Here is a 17,587-nt window from a genome sequence, read left to right as displayed (position 1 = left end):
TATACATATCAGCTTGATATTCTTATCTCTTTGTCAGAAGATTATGCACTCAAACTCGTTGCCAAGAGTAGCACATTTCTGCTAAGATACAAGTTGTCCTTTAAATGTTGAATCTTTATCCTTTGAATCCATTTCCATTATCAGAAAAACACCTGTTTATTCTACTGAATGATTTGGAAATGCTTAAAATGTATGCTTGCACGTTGATAAAATTACACAGCTTCACCCAGTGTTTGAATTTTTTCCTACAAACAGCAGCAGTAATAGCTGCCATAGCTTCACTTAGGAGTGACTGAGGTGCTATGGTAGCATCACTGAACCAGAGGACCAGGTGAATGCTTTGACGTCATTAGTTCAAATACCACCACAGCAGCTGGTGAAATTTAATTTCAATTCATAAATCTGGAATTAAAAGCCAGTCTGAGTAATGGAAACAATGTCAGTGTCTGTTGCTTGTCATAAAGACCCATCTGGTTCATGAAATAACTCCAGTGGCCAGTATCGCATCACCAAGTCAACCTTTATTTTCACTTGGAAAGTCCTTGACATTGATCCGGCTCTCAGAGCCGGTTGTCAGTGTCAGGATGTCTGATATTCCTTTATATATCAGTCAGCCAGGGCTCTCTGATTGGGGCTATTAATCTGGTCCCATCAGGGAACTCATACCCTGTGAGGTCCATCTGGCTGACATTATTACAATCACTACATTCCTAACACTGAGTCCAAGGACATGGGCAAGTTTTTTCTCTAGTAGCTGCTACTGGAGCATTTTAGCACCAGGTCAGATTCCTCTGACTCTGCCTCAGATGTGGCCAGCATGCAATACACAGTAGCTTACTTCTTCTTACTGTAGTGTCTCAGAAGAAATTCATTCATTCTCTTCTTCAGGCGGCAAAAGCATCGAGGCACCAACATCCTTTGGACCTGCCGTCATGTCCACTATGAGTCTTACGCATCTGGGGCCATTTCAGTGGCCTCTACACAAAACCACGTCTCCCGAAGTAAAGTCTCTCTCGTTTAGCAGAGTCTTCTACCCAGCATTGGCATTCCTGATTCTGGTTCACCCACCTCCTGAGCCATTGAAACGACCTGCATTGTCGATGTGTAACCAAGCCCAGGGTTTACTCAGCTATTCTGAATGTGGGGGTGTTGCTGGCAGTAATTCTTGTCTTTGTTAGGACTCTGGGCATTGCCCCACCAACGCGGCTATGTCAGCATCCACTCATGGCCAACAGATGCAACTTCTCGCCAGCATCTTCTCTTTGGATGTTTCAAATAACCCTGGAGGAGTTCAGCCAGTATCTGGCAGCAACCTTTGCTCAGGACAATCACGTAACATAAAACATCCTCTCCTATGATCTGACCTCCCTGGGTCCAAGCAGGTTTCAATTCTAGTTGTAACGGCCCTTTGGTTTCCCCCATCACCTCCAGTGGTTTCAGTTTTGCTAGTACTGGATCTTCGTGTCCAAAGTCTGATATTGTCAGCTGTGACTGGAAGTATGTCCAGAAAGTTTAAAACCATACACACTTCCAGTGGCAGTTCCATCAAAAGGTGTATCTGCCAGTGGTAGGCAAATCAATGCATCTGCATTTTCTACTTGACCTCATGGACAGTTTCTTTTTGCACTAGGTAGTGGAGCCCATCGCTGAATTTGGCCTGAACTATGGCCAGCACTGCCTTGTTCTCCTTAAGTGGACTTAACAGGGTTTTGTTGTCAGTTATTATTACAAATTTACATCTGTAAAGATATTGGTGGACTTCCTACTCCAAATATGACCACTAAATCTTCCTTCTGCATCTGGCGTATTTACCTCCTGCATTGGCCAAACCCCTGGAGGCGTACACTATTGGGGGTTCCTTTCCTTTGGGCCACTTATGAACTAATACTACCCCACTGCTGCAATGGAAATCATTGCATGTCAATATTGGATCTCACTTGGGATCATGTAGTGTGCTAACACCTTAGATGACAATAGCTTCTTTACTTCCCCAAAAGCTATGGTTTGACTAAGTGACCCTTTCAAATGCTGACCCCTTTTGTAAGAGTTGATGCAGATCTACCAGGATGGAGGCCAGGTTATGTGTGAACTTTCATAATAATTCACCAGCCCAAAGAAAGCGCTAAACTCTGGAGGAGATGTGGGAGCCAGGGCACTTTTGATTGACCTCACTTTATCTTTCAATGGGTGTAACCCAGTCTTCTTAACTCTGTAGCCCAAGCAGGTCACTTAGGGTACCTGGAATACGCGTATCTCCCTTTTATGCTCACCTAGGAGACATGCTTAAAGGACTATATCCAAGTTCTCTAAGTTCTCCTTATTGTCTTCCTTGTTGTTAGCATCTCATTGATCTAAGTTGCGACTTGATGTAGACCTTGTAAAATGTTCTCCATCATCTGCTGAAAAATTTCACAAGCTGATGATACCCCAAATGGCACCCTTCTATATTGGTACAAACCCTTGTGTTTATTAATTGTAGCATACCTCTGGGAATCCTCACCTAACCACAGTCACAAGTATGCATGGCTCATGTCCAGCTTCATGAAAGACAGGCCCCTGCCAGCTTTATGTATAAATCCTCTATGTGAGGGATTGGATATTTATACAATTGCGAAAAGAGGTTTACTATTTGTCTAAAATCCCCACAAAGGTGAACCAACCTGTCAGACCTCACAATTGGCATGAGTGGTGCTGACCAGTCCACTAACTGGACTGGTTTGCTAATTCTTTCACTTTCCAGCCTTCATGTTTCTGCCTGTACTTTTGCACACAAGGCAAATGGCACTGGGCGAGTCTTGCAGAATCGTGGAATTGCTTCCTGGTCGATGTGCAAGGTGGCCTTGACTCCTTTGATAATAGCTAGACCTTCCTGAAAAACTTCTGGTATTTCATTAAGACTTCACTTAGGTGGCCATCTTCTAATTAAAAAATATTGAGCCAATCTAGGTGAATCTTTCTCAATCAATTTTGCCCATCATGTTTGGGCCTGAGCCTTTAATTATAGTCAGTGGTAACTGAACCAGCTGCTTCTCAAGAGACCAGAGTTGAAGTTATACCCTTAACCTGTAAAGGTTTCCTGGTGTAGGTGCTCAATCTATTCCAAGGTCTTGCACAAATTTAAGGGTTTGAGCCCAGAACAAATTTTGTTGAAGACTGACTCTGCGATCATTGAAACTGCCACACCAGTATCATACTCCATTAGAAATGGCTGACCATTTCACCAGACATTTGTTTTGATTGATTCTGATCTGGATGTTGCTAAACATTTTAACTGTTCCAAACTAGATGTATGTAGATTCTCCAGGGTGTACACCTCCCTGGATACCAGCCTACGAGTTCTGTTAGTCAGTTTCGGCCCAGTGGGACTCTTCCGCTGACTCAGGTCTGCATATCAGCAGCAGTGACAATGGTTTGCCAGCCCAGATCATGAAGAAAATTTAAATTGTTTGCCCAAGGCTAGGCTTTGTTTTGGGGTTTTGCTGTGGGCTGTCATAGAGTCTCTGTTCAGGATATGTCCTAAGTGAGACAATGCAATTCCCTCCTCTTAAGTGGTGTTCCCCAAGCTTAGTCAGACAGGAGAGGGTGTCCACTTCCATTGGAATATCCTGCAACTCCTACGCACCACTTTCAGCATTTTCCATTAATAAAGTCAATTGCAGTGGCTGTTTGAAGTCCAGTAAGGCTTCATCTAGTAGCCATGCAGAAATGCCTACATCAATAATTGCACATATCAAATCAGCTCTCAGCTTCTCAGTAGGGATTAAAATCAAAGCCACATACCTCTGCTAGTTGTCCTTAACTAAGTCAAAAATCCCATTCCCTGGTTCTCAAATTGAGAAGTAAAAGCAATAACATCTCAGAATTCAAGGAGGCTTGGGCTCATTAGTATTCCTTAACTAAATCCATCAACTCGTGAAAGGTTTTAGTATCTGGTGCCTCTGGGGAACTTAGACTCCTAATAACCAAAAATAAATGCTGCAGGACCACAAGCTGTCAGGAGAATTACTTGCTTTTCATCTGTCTGGAAAAATAACGTATTCTTTCCACATACTGGGCCCCAGTCTTTGACAGCAGGATCAAATGAGTCTAGCTTCCTAAATAATAGCATAATGCCAGAAGTACTTACCCCAACTCAAAGATAATTATTGCAATCAAATTTCCTCAGGGGCATGCTGTTCTCTTGTAGCCACTGAAATAACCGTGCAGAGGCTGGTATCTTGTCACCAAGTCACCCTTTATTTACTTGGGGAAAGTCCTTGACACTGATCCAGCTCCCCCAGAGCTGGCTGTCAGAGTGTCAGGATGTCTGACACTCCTGCTTTTCTCTATCAGCCATGGCTCCCTGATTGGAGCAGATTAACAGCATCAATCAGGGAACTCATTCTGCAAGGTCTATCTGGCTGACTTTATTACAGTCATTATAGTTCACTAATATTCTGTAGAGAAAGAAATCTTCCATCTTTACCTAGTCTGGCCTACATATGACTCTAGATCTACAGCAATAGATTCTATTGAGGGGAGAAATGTCTTCACTCAGCAGGTGGTGTACCTGTGGTATTTTATACTACAGAAGACTGAAGGCCAAATCACTAAATATTGTTGTTTTTTTCAGTATTGAGAGGTCAAAATCCTGGATGCCTCTGAAATGGCATTCTGGGCCTACCTAGACCAAATTGACTGCAGCGGTTCATGAACAGAGCTCACCACTGCCTTCTCAAGGGCAGCCAGGAATGGGCAAGAAATGCTGGCCTGCCCAGTGATGCCCACATCCTATGAATGAATTTAGAAAAGAAAGTAGATTTCTAGAGGCTAAGGGGTATGGGGAGAGAGTTGGAGTACGACATTGAAATAGGGGTCAGCCTTGATTAGGTTGTATGACAAAGGGGGCTACATGACATACTTTTGCTCCAATTTTCTATCTCTCTAATCTGCTTGCCTCTTAATTTTCACCTTTGAAATGAAGGACAATTGGGGATGGCCTACGGTGGCTCAGTGGCTAGCATTGTTGCCTTGTAGCAACAGGGTCCTGAATTTGATTCCACCCTTGGGCGACTGTCTGTATGGAGTTTGCACATTCTCCCCGTGTCTGTAGGGTTTCCTCCCACATAGTCTAAAGGTGTATAGGTTAGGTGAATTGGCTATGTTAAATTGCCCATAGTGTCCAGGGATGTTTAGGTTAGGTGGGATAGACATGGGAAATGCAGGGGCAGTGTGGACTTGTTTGGACGAATGGCCTGTTCCCACACTGTAGGGATTCTATGAAATGCTGAGCTTGAAAATGATGACCACATCCGATGGAGGTGAAAAGAGACCTGCAGTTCAGCCATCCTGTGCTTCCATTGCCATTTATTGCCTGCTGTCTACTCATTTAGTAGCCCACCTCTGAACTTGGACTACATCTCACCTGACATGCTGGGAAATGGCCTTGAAGTAAATTTCATGACCCTAGAGGGAAAAATCTGCCATAAAGCTCAGTTAGCTTTCCTGCATTTGATGCCTGGTACTGCCAGGAAAAGCACAGAAATGGGAGAAAACTGGGAGGAGCTAAACAAAAATTCAGTACGTCTCTTGCCATTGTCAGAGGAATAGTAAACTAATACAAAAGAAAAATTCTGTGCTTCATGTAAATCTGAAGCATAAGCAGAAAATGCTCCAAAGCTCAGATATCAGTTCTGGAAAGAAAGAAAATGATTTTTCAGAGCTAGATAATGTTTTTACAGGTTTGAAGTAGGAGCAAAGAAGAAGGAAGGAGAAAAAAGGGGAAAAAGGCTAGGCCTGTGAAATTCAGGAAGGCAGCACTGACAAAATGACAAAAGGGAGCAATGATAGTGTGAGATGAAAGGGATAGTAAAGGGTCAAATAAAGAAAGAGGTGGCATAATGCCTTCCCCTGTAATGGTGAGTTTGATGAAGGGGAGACATTTACCACCCTACCACCTCTTCTCCAATTTAAGTCTGTGCTGGGAAAGCCCACGATGGCCATCCTACCCTGCAGTGCATACCATGACCAGCAAACCTTGTCAAAGTTCAGGGAGTGGGGCAGGCTTCTCCACCAAAGACACTCGCTGCCTTAACAAGGGACCCTGTATTAGGAAGAGAGAGAATCCTGTGAAGAGTCACCTCTCCCCTCTAGCTGGTGACCTCACACCCTGTAACACCCCTCCCTCATAAACCATGATTCGCCTATGGCCTGGGTGTCGTAGCAAGTGCAGGCCTCTGATTGGCTGACAGTTCTAAGCTAGCAGGATTTCCAACCCCAGTACTCCCTGCCCCACTCCTAACCCCTCAATTCATGGGAAAGCCACATCAGTAAAAAAGAGACAGGAAGAGAAGAGAAAAAGCACATGTCTTGCCATCTCTACAATAGGCAACCAAGCTCCCCTCAGCAGCATGGGATACCAGCCAAAATGTGTCAGAGGAGATATGCATGGCAACAAGAGAATTATTACCAGTTCTTGCCGTCAGAGAAAAAAAAATGGGAGCAGGGGCTGTGATGTGAAATTGTTGAATCTCATTTTGTTTTCAGAAGCTAAGCTAGTGCCTAATGAAAGATGAGTTGCTGTTCCTATAAACATGTATTGAGCTTCATTAAATTATTGTAGAAGGCTTAAGCTGTTATACTGACTATTTCTCTTTAACATTTTGCTCCTCAGCAACCAGGTGACCGACCCTGCCAATAAAAATCTCGAATGTATGCAGCAGCAGCTCAACGCAGTGCTAAAGGAGAACCAGCAGCTGAACCAGGACAACCATGTTTTGCGGCAGCAATTGTGCAGTGACCAGCGTGACAGCCAGAATATGAACCAGGAGATTTGTAACTTACGGCAGCAGCTTATCGCCAGTCAGCAGGAGTGCAAATTACTCACGCAGGAAAATTATACCATTCGGCAACAGCTTGGGTGCAGCCAGCAGGAAAACCAGTGCCTGAACCAAGAAGTGGCTAACATAAAGAAACAGCTGAATGACCTAATTCACTCTAAAGAACAAGTGGAAGACAACATTACCCAGGTAAAGATAACCTGTATGGAGCTGGAAGAACACAGCACGCCTGGCAGCATCAGAGGAGCAGGAAAGCTGACATTTCGCATCGGGACTCTTCTTCAGAAAACCGAAACGTCAGCTTTCCTGCTCCTCTGATGCTGACTGGGCTGCTGTGTACCTTCAGCCCCACAATGTGTTAATTCTTACTATTACTCAGGTAAAATTGCACTGCAAATGCCCTGCTGTGCCAATGCAGCTGAAGATCCCAATGACGTTCCAAATATTCAGACCATGAGTTTGGACTGACATTTATAAAAATTGCAAAAGTTAGGTTTAGTGGGTAGTGGACAGGCAGGAAAGTTCCTTAAAGGCACAAGTAAAGCAGAACAGACCTTGAAACATATTCTAGGACTCTTATATGGTACCAGGACTGCACACAGGAGCCAAGAAATCACAAATCTCAACTCCAAATTGAGTTTTTATTGGTAGATAACTGTATTTTTTTGAAAGCCATGACAAGTGTGCAAACAAAAACTGCTATGCAAAAGAAACCATAAGGTCATTCATTAAATAATTTTCCCCAGCTTCATATGACTTAGAGGGTCAACTTGGAAATTCCAAGCCCATAAATATAGATGATTACATTGGCAGGTCAAGGGGACACTTACTTCTTCTAAATTGCAGCATTCATACAGGACACCAGTGAGGAGAATTCATGTAGGTGATGTCACATTCTTAAAAAAAAAACAACCACTCTCGGCCCCTGCCAATGATGGAATTTTAGTTCCCAAAGCCTTCAAACAGTTTTTGAAACATATGCAATGATTGTTTTCACCTGGTGATCTAGAACCCACTGACCCTCACTGCTATCAAAAAGTGTCAAACAATGGCCATCTCCAAGTGGAGTACATCTATCCATTCCCTTCTTAACATTTAAAAGCAGTGCTGTTGTCAGTTCCCACACAATCAACATCCTGTGTACATAATTATTCATAAACTTAAATGGAATCATCATATAAGTAGCATTTGTACAAGAGCAGATTGGAGGCTAGGTTTTCTATGCTGAAAAACTCACCTGACTCCTCAAAACTTTTCCATCATCTGCAAAGGGAAAGATAAGAGGGCTTCACCTAGCCACTGATTATTGTAAAATTATACAATACAGTCCTCTTTCAATAGTAGAATGGAAAATAAGCCTGAATTTTGACTCAAATCTCAATCTTCTAACCTGGAAGCAAGAATGCTCCATTGCTTCTAAAACATGATACTTCTACCAGTGCTACTTAGCCCCTGACTTCATTCTAGCTTTGATCCAAAAACAAACAAACAAAGACAAGGGAGCTAAACTCCAGATGTAAGATAAGGGTGACTACTCTTGATATCAAGGCTGGATTTAATATAGTATGAAAGAGCCTGAGAAAAACTGAAGTCAGTGGGAATCACATTTGGGTTGGGGAGAGAGAGAGACTGTGCATTGATTAGAGTCATATAGAACAGAAATAAAATGATTATGCTCATTCAAGATCAGTCACACGCATCTCAGAAATTAGTTTTGCGGGAGACAGTGTCTTAGGCCCAACTATCTTCAACTGTTTCATCAATGACTTTCTCTCCAGCTAAAGGCCAGAAGTGGGGATGTTTGCTGATGATTGCACAAGGGTCACCACTTGTACTCCTCAGACACTAAAGCAGCCTGTGTCTGTAGATACTGCTATGGAGTGGAGGTCAAACCCCTCTGATAATTAAAACCAGAATAGCCAAAGAAGCTCACCTCACCTTCTGTTAAAGGAAATATGAAAATGTTACAGAGAAGATGGTTATATGAAGTGAATTCCATCATACTCACTTTATAAGTAACAAGTACCAATTTACTTATCTAACTAGCAGTGATCAAATTAACAGAACTACTAACAACCAAAGAGTTCACCTCTAACTACTCTCAAATACAACAGAATTCCAATGGTATGCTGTTCCAATAAATACAACTGCCACTTATGTAAACCAAAGTAATAAGAAAAAGAAATAAAACTTAGACTCTCAGAAGTACAGTCAGCACCCATCTTTCAGAATGTTCTGTGCCTTTTCTGCTATTCCTTGGTTAGGAATTCTTTTTTCATCAAATCCTTGTGTCAGGAATATTCGCTAAGAGTGCTATGGTACTTTTTAGATGGTGCTTAATCACTGAGCTTCAAGATTTCTGTGCAAGTTAGAGTGTTACTCTTCCAATAGCAGTTTACTCTCACATGGATTTTCAAAAAACTTCTTATATATCCTTGATGACCCATCAATTTTCTTACAATAGGATTACTTCTAGGTTGTCAACATCGTCAGATTTAAATTCAATCAGTTTTCAGCCTTTAAGTATCTATTTTAAATTAATTGGCTGATACTCAAGCTGGTTTCCTTAATATCAAAACAAGCCTAGGTTGCCAATCACATTGACAATTGATACACACATTTCAATTTAAGAACTGTCTGCATCTGTAGGCACTTGCAGACTTTTTATTATCTCCAATCTTAAAGAAGCACATCACCTCTTAAAGGGACAACACACTTTTCTCCCTTTTCATTTTTATAAATAAATTCTAACATCCAGCCTTCCAATTCACAAGTACTGTACCCAACTTTGCAACAATTCTTTCTAAGCAACCTGTTCGCAGATGTCATTACACACCCCAGTGTCATAAGAGCATCAGTCTGTATCTGTATGCAACAAGACCTGAATAAGGCCCAGGTGTGGGCTGTTAAGTTATATTCATATCACAGAGGGCTTTTGTGGCGTACTGATGTGACCCTACATTTGAGCAGGAGGCCCGAGTTTGAGTCTCCCCTGCTCCCAAGATATATCAGCAATCACTAAACAAGTTGATTTAATTTAAAAACGTCATATCACAGAAGTATCAGACAATGGCCATGCCTAACAAGAAAGAACACAGTCAGTGTTTCTGAGTGAAGATCGTGGAATTCCTTTCCTAACTGCATTGTGGGTGTACCTTTACCACAAGGCAGCTCAGCATTATCCTCTTAAAGGGTACTTAGGAGTGGGCAATAAATGCAGACCTAGCCAACGATACCCACAACCCATAAATTTTTTTTAAGCACAGCATTCCCACGTTACAGCAGTAGTATCAAGCAAATATTCAAAGCATAAACTGGATAATTATCTGACCATCTATTCTGCTCACAACAAAATAATGTGTTCTCTTTCAGGTGCAGCTGCAAGCTCTGAAGTTGGAAATTAGCCAGCTACAGAATTCGCTCGAATTAGAACAGAAAAACTCTTACCAGCAGAAACATGCTCTAGAATTGCAGCTGGAGGAAGCAAATAACAGGGCTAAGGTACTTGAGCAGAGGAGAAAAGCCCAAATATTGCTGCTGTTAGCTCCTTTTGATGCTTTACAGTGGCTAAATTTTCTGATTGAATTTGGTACTAAGGCACAAAAGCTGTGAGATATCTAATTTCAATCAGTATAGTGGTGCTATGGATGAACTTTAGACAGGAGATGGGAGAATCAATTTGGGGTCTGCTGTGCGTTCTGTTCATAATTACTGTGATCTTTATTGGAAAGCTTTGACCATTAAATATTATGCAAAATTAATTGCATTACTCCTGATGCGTAAACCTTAATAGTGACATATCTGTGGAACTGTCCAGTAGCACTGACTGACGTTTATATTCGTTCCCCTGCATTACTCAGTTCTTACCACATGATGGCAACTGATGATATAAAATGAACTCAATTTCTTAAGATGCATGGTTTTCAGCTGTTGCTGATCTTGGTTATTTGGAAGTGCTTTTTTGATAAGACAAATACAAATTACTTCATCAATCCTGTTCTCAGCATGTGTGAGAATTACACTTCAAACTTTTCCTCTCTGTGCTTTGCTGCTAACACTGTTTTCAAATAGATTTAGTGGAAAACAGAAACCTGAATGTCAAAAGGTAATGAGTTAGAAATGGTTGGTCAGATATCCAAGAGCTGAGGAACTCGTTCTCTGCCACTCAGAATGAATCATTATTTGACTTCTATTTCTAAATGCAGCCTGTCCTTGCTGTTTGCTTTTAAACATAAAATGTTTTATCGTTATCAGTAATAATCTTTAACCATTCTTCACGGTTTATGTTAGCCATTTTGCTTTTGTTATTTACTACAAGATACATCTAGCTCATTTTTGAAGAAGCTGAGATCAATAGACTCAGGGCCAGAAATGGGGCTTACAATCTCCTGTATGAATCAGCATAATGATTGCCCATTGGATGGTCACAGTAGATGCATCGATCAATATCCTCTCTTAAACTCATGTCTATGTGCCCAATTACAGTAGCAGGGAGGATTCCCCGCAGAGATATTTAAGGGGATCACCAACTGCTTAAAGGTTGAGTTAGTGGTTGATATCTCTCTAAAGTGCTTAGTGCTTTCCATAATTGTTTTGAGTTACAAGATTCTCCAGGGAGTAATGTGGAGGTGCTGAAAAACATGTACCTGCAGAAATCAACTGCAGTCAAAAATGGGTGATCAGTACGCATGCCATTTGGAATGCAGCGTGATTTGGAGAACACACAGAGGTCAGACTGATCAAGATAAGTTGCTCGAAGATGAGGGTTCATAGCAGGAGGTCATATTCAGCCAGAATGTGCAGGGGGTAAGTGAGGGTTATCTAGGAAAAATGTATGAGATACCTACACTTCTGTAAAACATTGCTGCAGCCACAAATGCAACCCAGAGAAGGACAAGGGCTGCATTAGTAGTTGCTGTGAAGCTGATTGTGATGATAGACTTGTATGCATTTGGCTCCTTCCTGGCTGGAAGGTATAGCTACATCTTGTAGTTTCCCACCTTTATGGTGGAGCAGGCTCAAGTGGATGGATGGGCTATTGCACATGTTTGTATATACTTCTTCATAAGGGACGTCAGTGAAGCTCTCTATTTAAAGTGTTAACTACATTTCATTCTCCCATGGCAGAGTCAAGCACACAAAATGAGCATGCAGGTTCATCCAGATTGCAGATGCTGAATGCCATTGACATCACATACATTGCTTTGCAAATGCCTAATGCCAAATCTGCCCTATCTTGGAATTAAAAGGCATTCCAGTCCTTTGACATCCAGCTGTTGTGTGACTACAGCCAACTAATTGTGAAGATCAATACCCAGTAATCTGACATCAGACCTGATGTCTTCATTCTGCGGCGATCCAACACGCTATCTGCTGCAGACATGACTGATGACTAATGCGTAATACTCAATGAAAGCCATACTGCCACATGAATTGTGGTAGAACAGACGAGATGAAATAATTCTTCCTCCACCTAGACCCCTCATGAAGAGTTCTGTAGTGTTCAGCAAGTGTCTGGGTTCATGTTTGGGTCTCTAGCATGCTGCACAACCTTAACATCATCGGAGAACAACCCTTGTAGAAAAACAAAAAGTGCTATCAAATAAGCATTCCAAACCAAATTTGTAAATGAAATCATGCCATGTTGGAGACAAAAATCAGCTAATGTCTGTGCACACTTTCACTGCTCTGTCACTTTGCCTGCCCTAATGCTCCTATGCCATACTGTACCCAGACGGCATAACATGGTTAATGGAAGCAAGTTGATTTTCAGTGTTGGAGACTACAAGTCACTTTGGATAAGAACATCACACACATCAAGGCCTGGCTGCAGGCTGCCCCGTCTCAGCATGGAGGCCAGCAATATTGTTAACAGGCAACAGCAATGGAGTAAAGGTGTGACAACAAATGCTGCCTCCCTGAGAGAGTTCAGCATGTTTATTCTCCATGGATTCATTGCCATTCCCCCAGAGTGGTGTCCTCGCAGTTCTAAAATCTTCTGGAGGATAAATTGCAGAACTGCTTTGACGTCCACAGTCCAAAGATGTGCAGGCTAGGTGGATTGGCCATGCTAAATTGCCTGTAGTGTTCAGGGGTGTGTGGGTTATAGGGGGATGGGTCTGGGTGGGATGTCCCAAGGGGCAATGTGGACTTGTTGGGCTGAAGGGGCTGTTTCCACACTGTAGGGAATCTAATATAATCTAATCCAGCATGCCTCTTTGCAGACTGTAATCCAGAGTGATAATAAAAGCATAAAAAGTAAGAGGAAGTGTTGGTCATTTAACCCTTCAAGTATGCTCTAGCATTCAATGAGTTCATGACTGATTTGCCTCTGCAACACTTTCTTGCACAATTCCCATGTCCCCGATTCCCTTATTATCCAAGATTCTATTGATTTCTATTTTCAATGTACTCAACAGCTGAGCATCCACAACGCTTCATAGTAGGGAATTTCAAATGTTCACAATCCATCTGAGTGAAGTAACTTATGACCACAGTCCTAAACAGCCAATCTTTATTCTGAAATTGTGACCGACATCCCATTCAGAGAAAACATGTTTTGAACACCTATGCTATCAAACCTGTAATGCTGTCGAACTTCAATGGATAACCCAGGGTAGTTATGGTCTCAAGCAATACTGTTTACAGAAATTCATTCAATAAACCTGTGCTCTCATTCCAAGATAAAGTGACCAAGACACAGGATCCAGGTGTTGTTTCACCATGACTGCGCACAATTGCAATAAGACTTTCTTTTATGTTTAAATCCTTTTGACATAAATAGTAACATATCATTTGTTTCTTATTTCCAATTGTTTGCCTGTTGACAATCTAAAATTCATTTAGAAGGACAATCAGATCCCGTGTGGAAACGAAAATTGTATTTTCCATATTCTTACTATTTAAAAATATTCTGTTTTTTTTCCCTAGTTATGTCGATATCTTCACATTTTCCCACACTATAACCAATCTAGCATTTTCTTCCTACTGATTTAACATGTCTAAATCCTCTTACATCCTCATTGCATCCACATCATAGCTTGCATTTCTGTCCATTTCTGAACCATCAGCAGACCTACTTTTAGTCCCCTCATCTAGCTGATTCATAATGTAAGTAACTGAGGCCCAAGGTCAATTTACTGGATAGTTGACTTGCGATGCAGAATGGTGATGCAGAATGTCGCCAACAACATGGGTTCAATTCCCGTACCGACTGAGATTACCCTGAGGAATACTCCTCCCCGACCTGTCCCCTTGCTTGAGGTGTGGTGACTTTCAGGTTAAAAGTCAGCACCAAAAGCCTCACTCTAATGAAAGAGCAGCTCCATTGTCCATTAGGAATATGGTAAACTTACCTTTCACCTTTATCAATTTCTTAACTGCCATCCTTTGTTTAATTTTAAAATCTGCCCAATCCTTGGCTGTTTTAGTCTCTTCCTTTAACCTAAAACAATCTTAAATCTAACACGAGGATAAAATATTATAATTACGGCAGTGAAATAAAAAGAATGCTCAAAATACTCAGCAGGTCTGGCTGCAAATGTGAAGAGAGAAACTGGGTAAATGGACGAAATCTCAGTGGGACTTTAAAGTTGTAGGTTATGGTGAAAACAGTGGCAGAATAACATGAGAAGGCCAGTGAGGCTTATCCCAAATCTGGCAGCAACTTGGCATCTTTCTCGGCATCAAGTCAAGATTCCTGTTGCGCAACAACAGGTTAAGGGGGATTTTTGTCTGTTAATGACCTTATTAATGACACATCTCTCCTCATTAATATGCAGCTTTCTATTTTACCACCCATCACCAGCAAACTGCAATTCATTTCATTTGTTTTCGCTTTTACAACCTGTAATGCCAGTCTTTCAGTGGATATCGATGGGTGGAAAATTGTTTCAGGAACAGAGGGTGATAGAATTGGGCTAGCATCAGGTCATGGGGTGCCATACGGGTGGGTTAGATGATTAATCAGGCAAACTTGAAAAGACACAGCAAGAGATCTCTCTATGCTTCACAGTAAGATTCAGTCCAACCTTTCAGGTTGCTGACTTTGTCAGATCTGGAAAGAAGTTAGAAATGTGCCAGTTTTAAACCAGAGAGGAACGTGAAAGGGCTGATTTTTCTGAGATTGCTGGGTTGTAGGAGTGATTAAACAACCAAAGAGATGATACGGAAGACAAAAAGCAATAAGTAAGGGAACAAGTGATGTCTCTAGTGGAGGTGTAAGTGGAAAACAGGCTTTAATAAATTTCTGAAGAAGGGTCTCGACTCGAAACATCAGCTTTCCTGCTCCGCTGATGCTGCTTGGCCTGCTGTGTCCGCCCAGCTGTACACCTTGTTATCTCTTTAAAAATGTTGCTGTCAACAAGTAGGGCCTGAGCTTATGATCTGAAATTATTGGACTTATTGTCAAATCCAGAAGACTGTAATATGAATGAAAAGAGGAGTTGCTATTCTTTGAACTTGTGCTGAATTCATAGGAAAAGTGTTGGTGGCTGGGAACTGACAGGTCAGAAAAGAACCGATGCTTAAGGACATCCTGGCAGATTTAATGGAGATGTTCTGCAACATGTTTGAACAGTTTACATTTGGACTCCCAGTATAGACAATGTCCCAGTTGTGAGCAATGAATGGACTATAATAAGTTGAAATACATGTAAATAAGTTGCTGTTTCACCTGGAAAGAATGTATGAGGCCTTGCACAGTGAGAGGGAGAGGGTCAAAGGGCAGGTGTTGCATCTTCACCTCTGCATAGGAAGGTGCCCTGGGAAATGTTGAACTCTCACAGTCCATTTGAGAACTATGAAACTGACTCTTACTTTTGTCTCAGTCACAGGAACTGTTACTGCAGCAGCAAACAGAGGAGTCCCGGCAGGTGCGGCAGGATTTACAAAGAGTGCATAATCTGTGCAGTACTGCAGAGAAAGAACTGAAGTACAAGAGAGAACAACTGATAGAACTGCAAAGGCAAATTTCTCTGCTTGATCAGGAAAATAACAGGGTAAGCATGTGAAAATGGTTCTTAAAAAAGTCCATAACAAAGAACCTGATGTTTTCAGGCTAATGCAACTAAAGCATGTGAAAGAAGAGTAAATTAGATTTTAGCAAGTTGAATTGTTACATAGATTTGGAACTAGGATGTAGCCATCACTGACTATAATCCAGAAATTTTACTCTCTAATATTCCTGTTCAAATTGACCTGTCTTCTGTTATAGCAAAGATTACAGTGCAGAAGGTGGAAATTCAACCTATCTTGTGTGAAAGGTGCTAACAATTCCTGCTCTAATATCAGATAATCTTACATTGTCACTGATGTTTTTGTACTCACGATATCTGAAGAATTAATGACTCTACTGAAGAATCCATTGCTGTAATAAATGCACACCATTTTGTATCTAAGGTTTGAAATGCCCTTTCATAGTGATTTATGTCCATTCATGGGTGGGTGTTGCTAGTTAGGTCAATATTTATGCCCATAAGGATTAACAAGATTGTTGTAGGTTTGGAGTCTTATGTAAACCAGACCAGGTAAAACAGGTAGGTTCCCTTCCTTAAAAAGACAAAATGAACCAGCAGTGGTTACATGATTTTCATTGAGCTAACTTTTTTATTCCAGATTTTTATTGAATTCCAATTTCAGTAACTGGCTGCAGTTGTCACCTCCCCTTAAAAAGTTCACTTAAATGTCAGTGAAAGTTTTGATTTTTCTTTTCCTTCCTTATTTGTAGCTCCTGGCTTCTCTGACCTCTGACTGCCAGTAGTTCCCAGAAAAGCAACCTGGGGTAAGACTTCCTCTGAATGCTAAGTATAGAATGTGTTTGTGAAGATTTCAATTGTTTGAAAGATTATAAATTTGTTCCATAATGTCAAACTTTAGAATTCTTCACAAATGCAATGTATTATAAGAGGAGGAATGTCTCAGATTCCCTTCAGAAACTACATTTTGCTTTTAGAAGTATTGGAATGGGAGATTATTACTCCCCTTAATGAAGCAAGATGGTCAGTTTTTCCAGCCGACCATGTGGCCAAGATCAAATATTGATGTTTTTGAACTCAGAGTTTGATGTCCTCGGGCTGGAGTTGGGAACATGGCTGAGGTGTTAAATGAATATTGTACATCTGTCTTTACAAAAGAGCAGGCTGTTGCCTGCTTCACGGTCATAGAGAAGAAAACTCAGTCATTAGAAGGGTTCAATATTAATAAGGAAGAAATCTTGGATAGACAAGTCAGATTTCCTTAGCCTCCTGAGGAATTAGAGAGATTATTGTGCTTTCTTGACTGTCATGTCAATGTGGGTGGACCAGGACAGATTGTTGGTAATCATCTATTCCAGGAACTTGATGCTTTTGACTGTCTCCACCTCAGCATCATTGATGCAGACAAGGGTGGCCCTCCACTCCACTTCCTGAAGTCAATGACCAGCTGTTTTGTTTTGCTGATGTTAATGGAGGGATTTTTGTCTTTACACCATGCTGCTAAGCACTGGAGCTCTCCTGTATCGTGTCTCATTGTTGTTTGAGACCTAAAAAGGTGTCATTAGAAAACTTGCAAAAGGAGTAGGGGCAGAATTTGGCCACTCAGTTATGAATTTATAAGGTGTATAGTCGGGGGCTGAGTACACAGCCTTTTGGGGTTCCTGTGTTGAGGATTATGGTGGAGGAGGTGTTGCTGCCTACTCTTGGGAAAAGATTTTAATGAAGAAGATAGGGTACAGGAAAGGGGGAAGGAGTAAATGATAGGTGGAGATGGAGCACAATGAGAGAGAAGGA

At 41.4% G+C, this 17,587-nt stretch overlaps 1 protein-coding gene across 1 annotated transcript in view; it reads left to right on the top strand.

The window, feature by feature from the left end:
• Positions 1 to 17,587, top strand: part of ccdc30 (coiled-coil domain containing 30) — a 161,813-nt gene that overhangs the window by 96,444 nt on the left and 47,782 nt on the right. The window contains exons 17-19 of the mRNA XM_048561449.2: positions 6,653 to 7,007; positions 10,191 to 10,319; positions 15,647 to 15,817. Coding sequence (XP_048417406.2) covers positions 6,653 to 7,007; positions 10,191 to 10,319; positions 15,647 to 15,817 — 655 coding nt within the window. The remainder of the gene's footprint in view (positions 1 to 6,652; positions 7,008 to 10,190; positions 10,320 to 15,646; positions 15,818 to 17,587) is intronic.

This window comes from Stegostoma tigrinum, chromosome 28 (assembly GCF_030684315.1).
Source record: "Stegostoma tigrinum isolate sSteTig4 chromosome 28, sSteTig4.hap1, whole genome shotgun sequence".
NCBI classification, from domain to species: Eukaryota; Metazoa; Chordata; class Chondrichthyes; order Orectolobiformes; family Stegostomatidae; genus Stegostoma; species Stegostoma tigrinum.
Note: the sequence above shows the minus strand (reverse complement) of the source record. Positions and strands in the feature narration are given on the sequence as shown.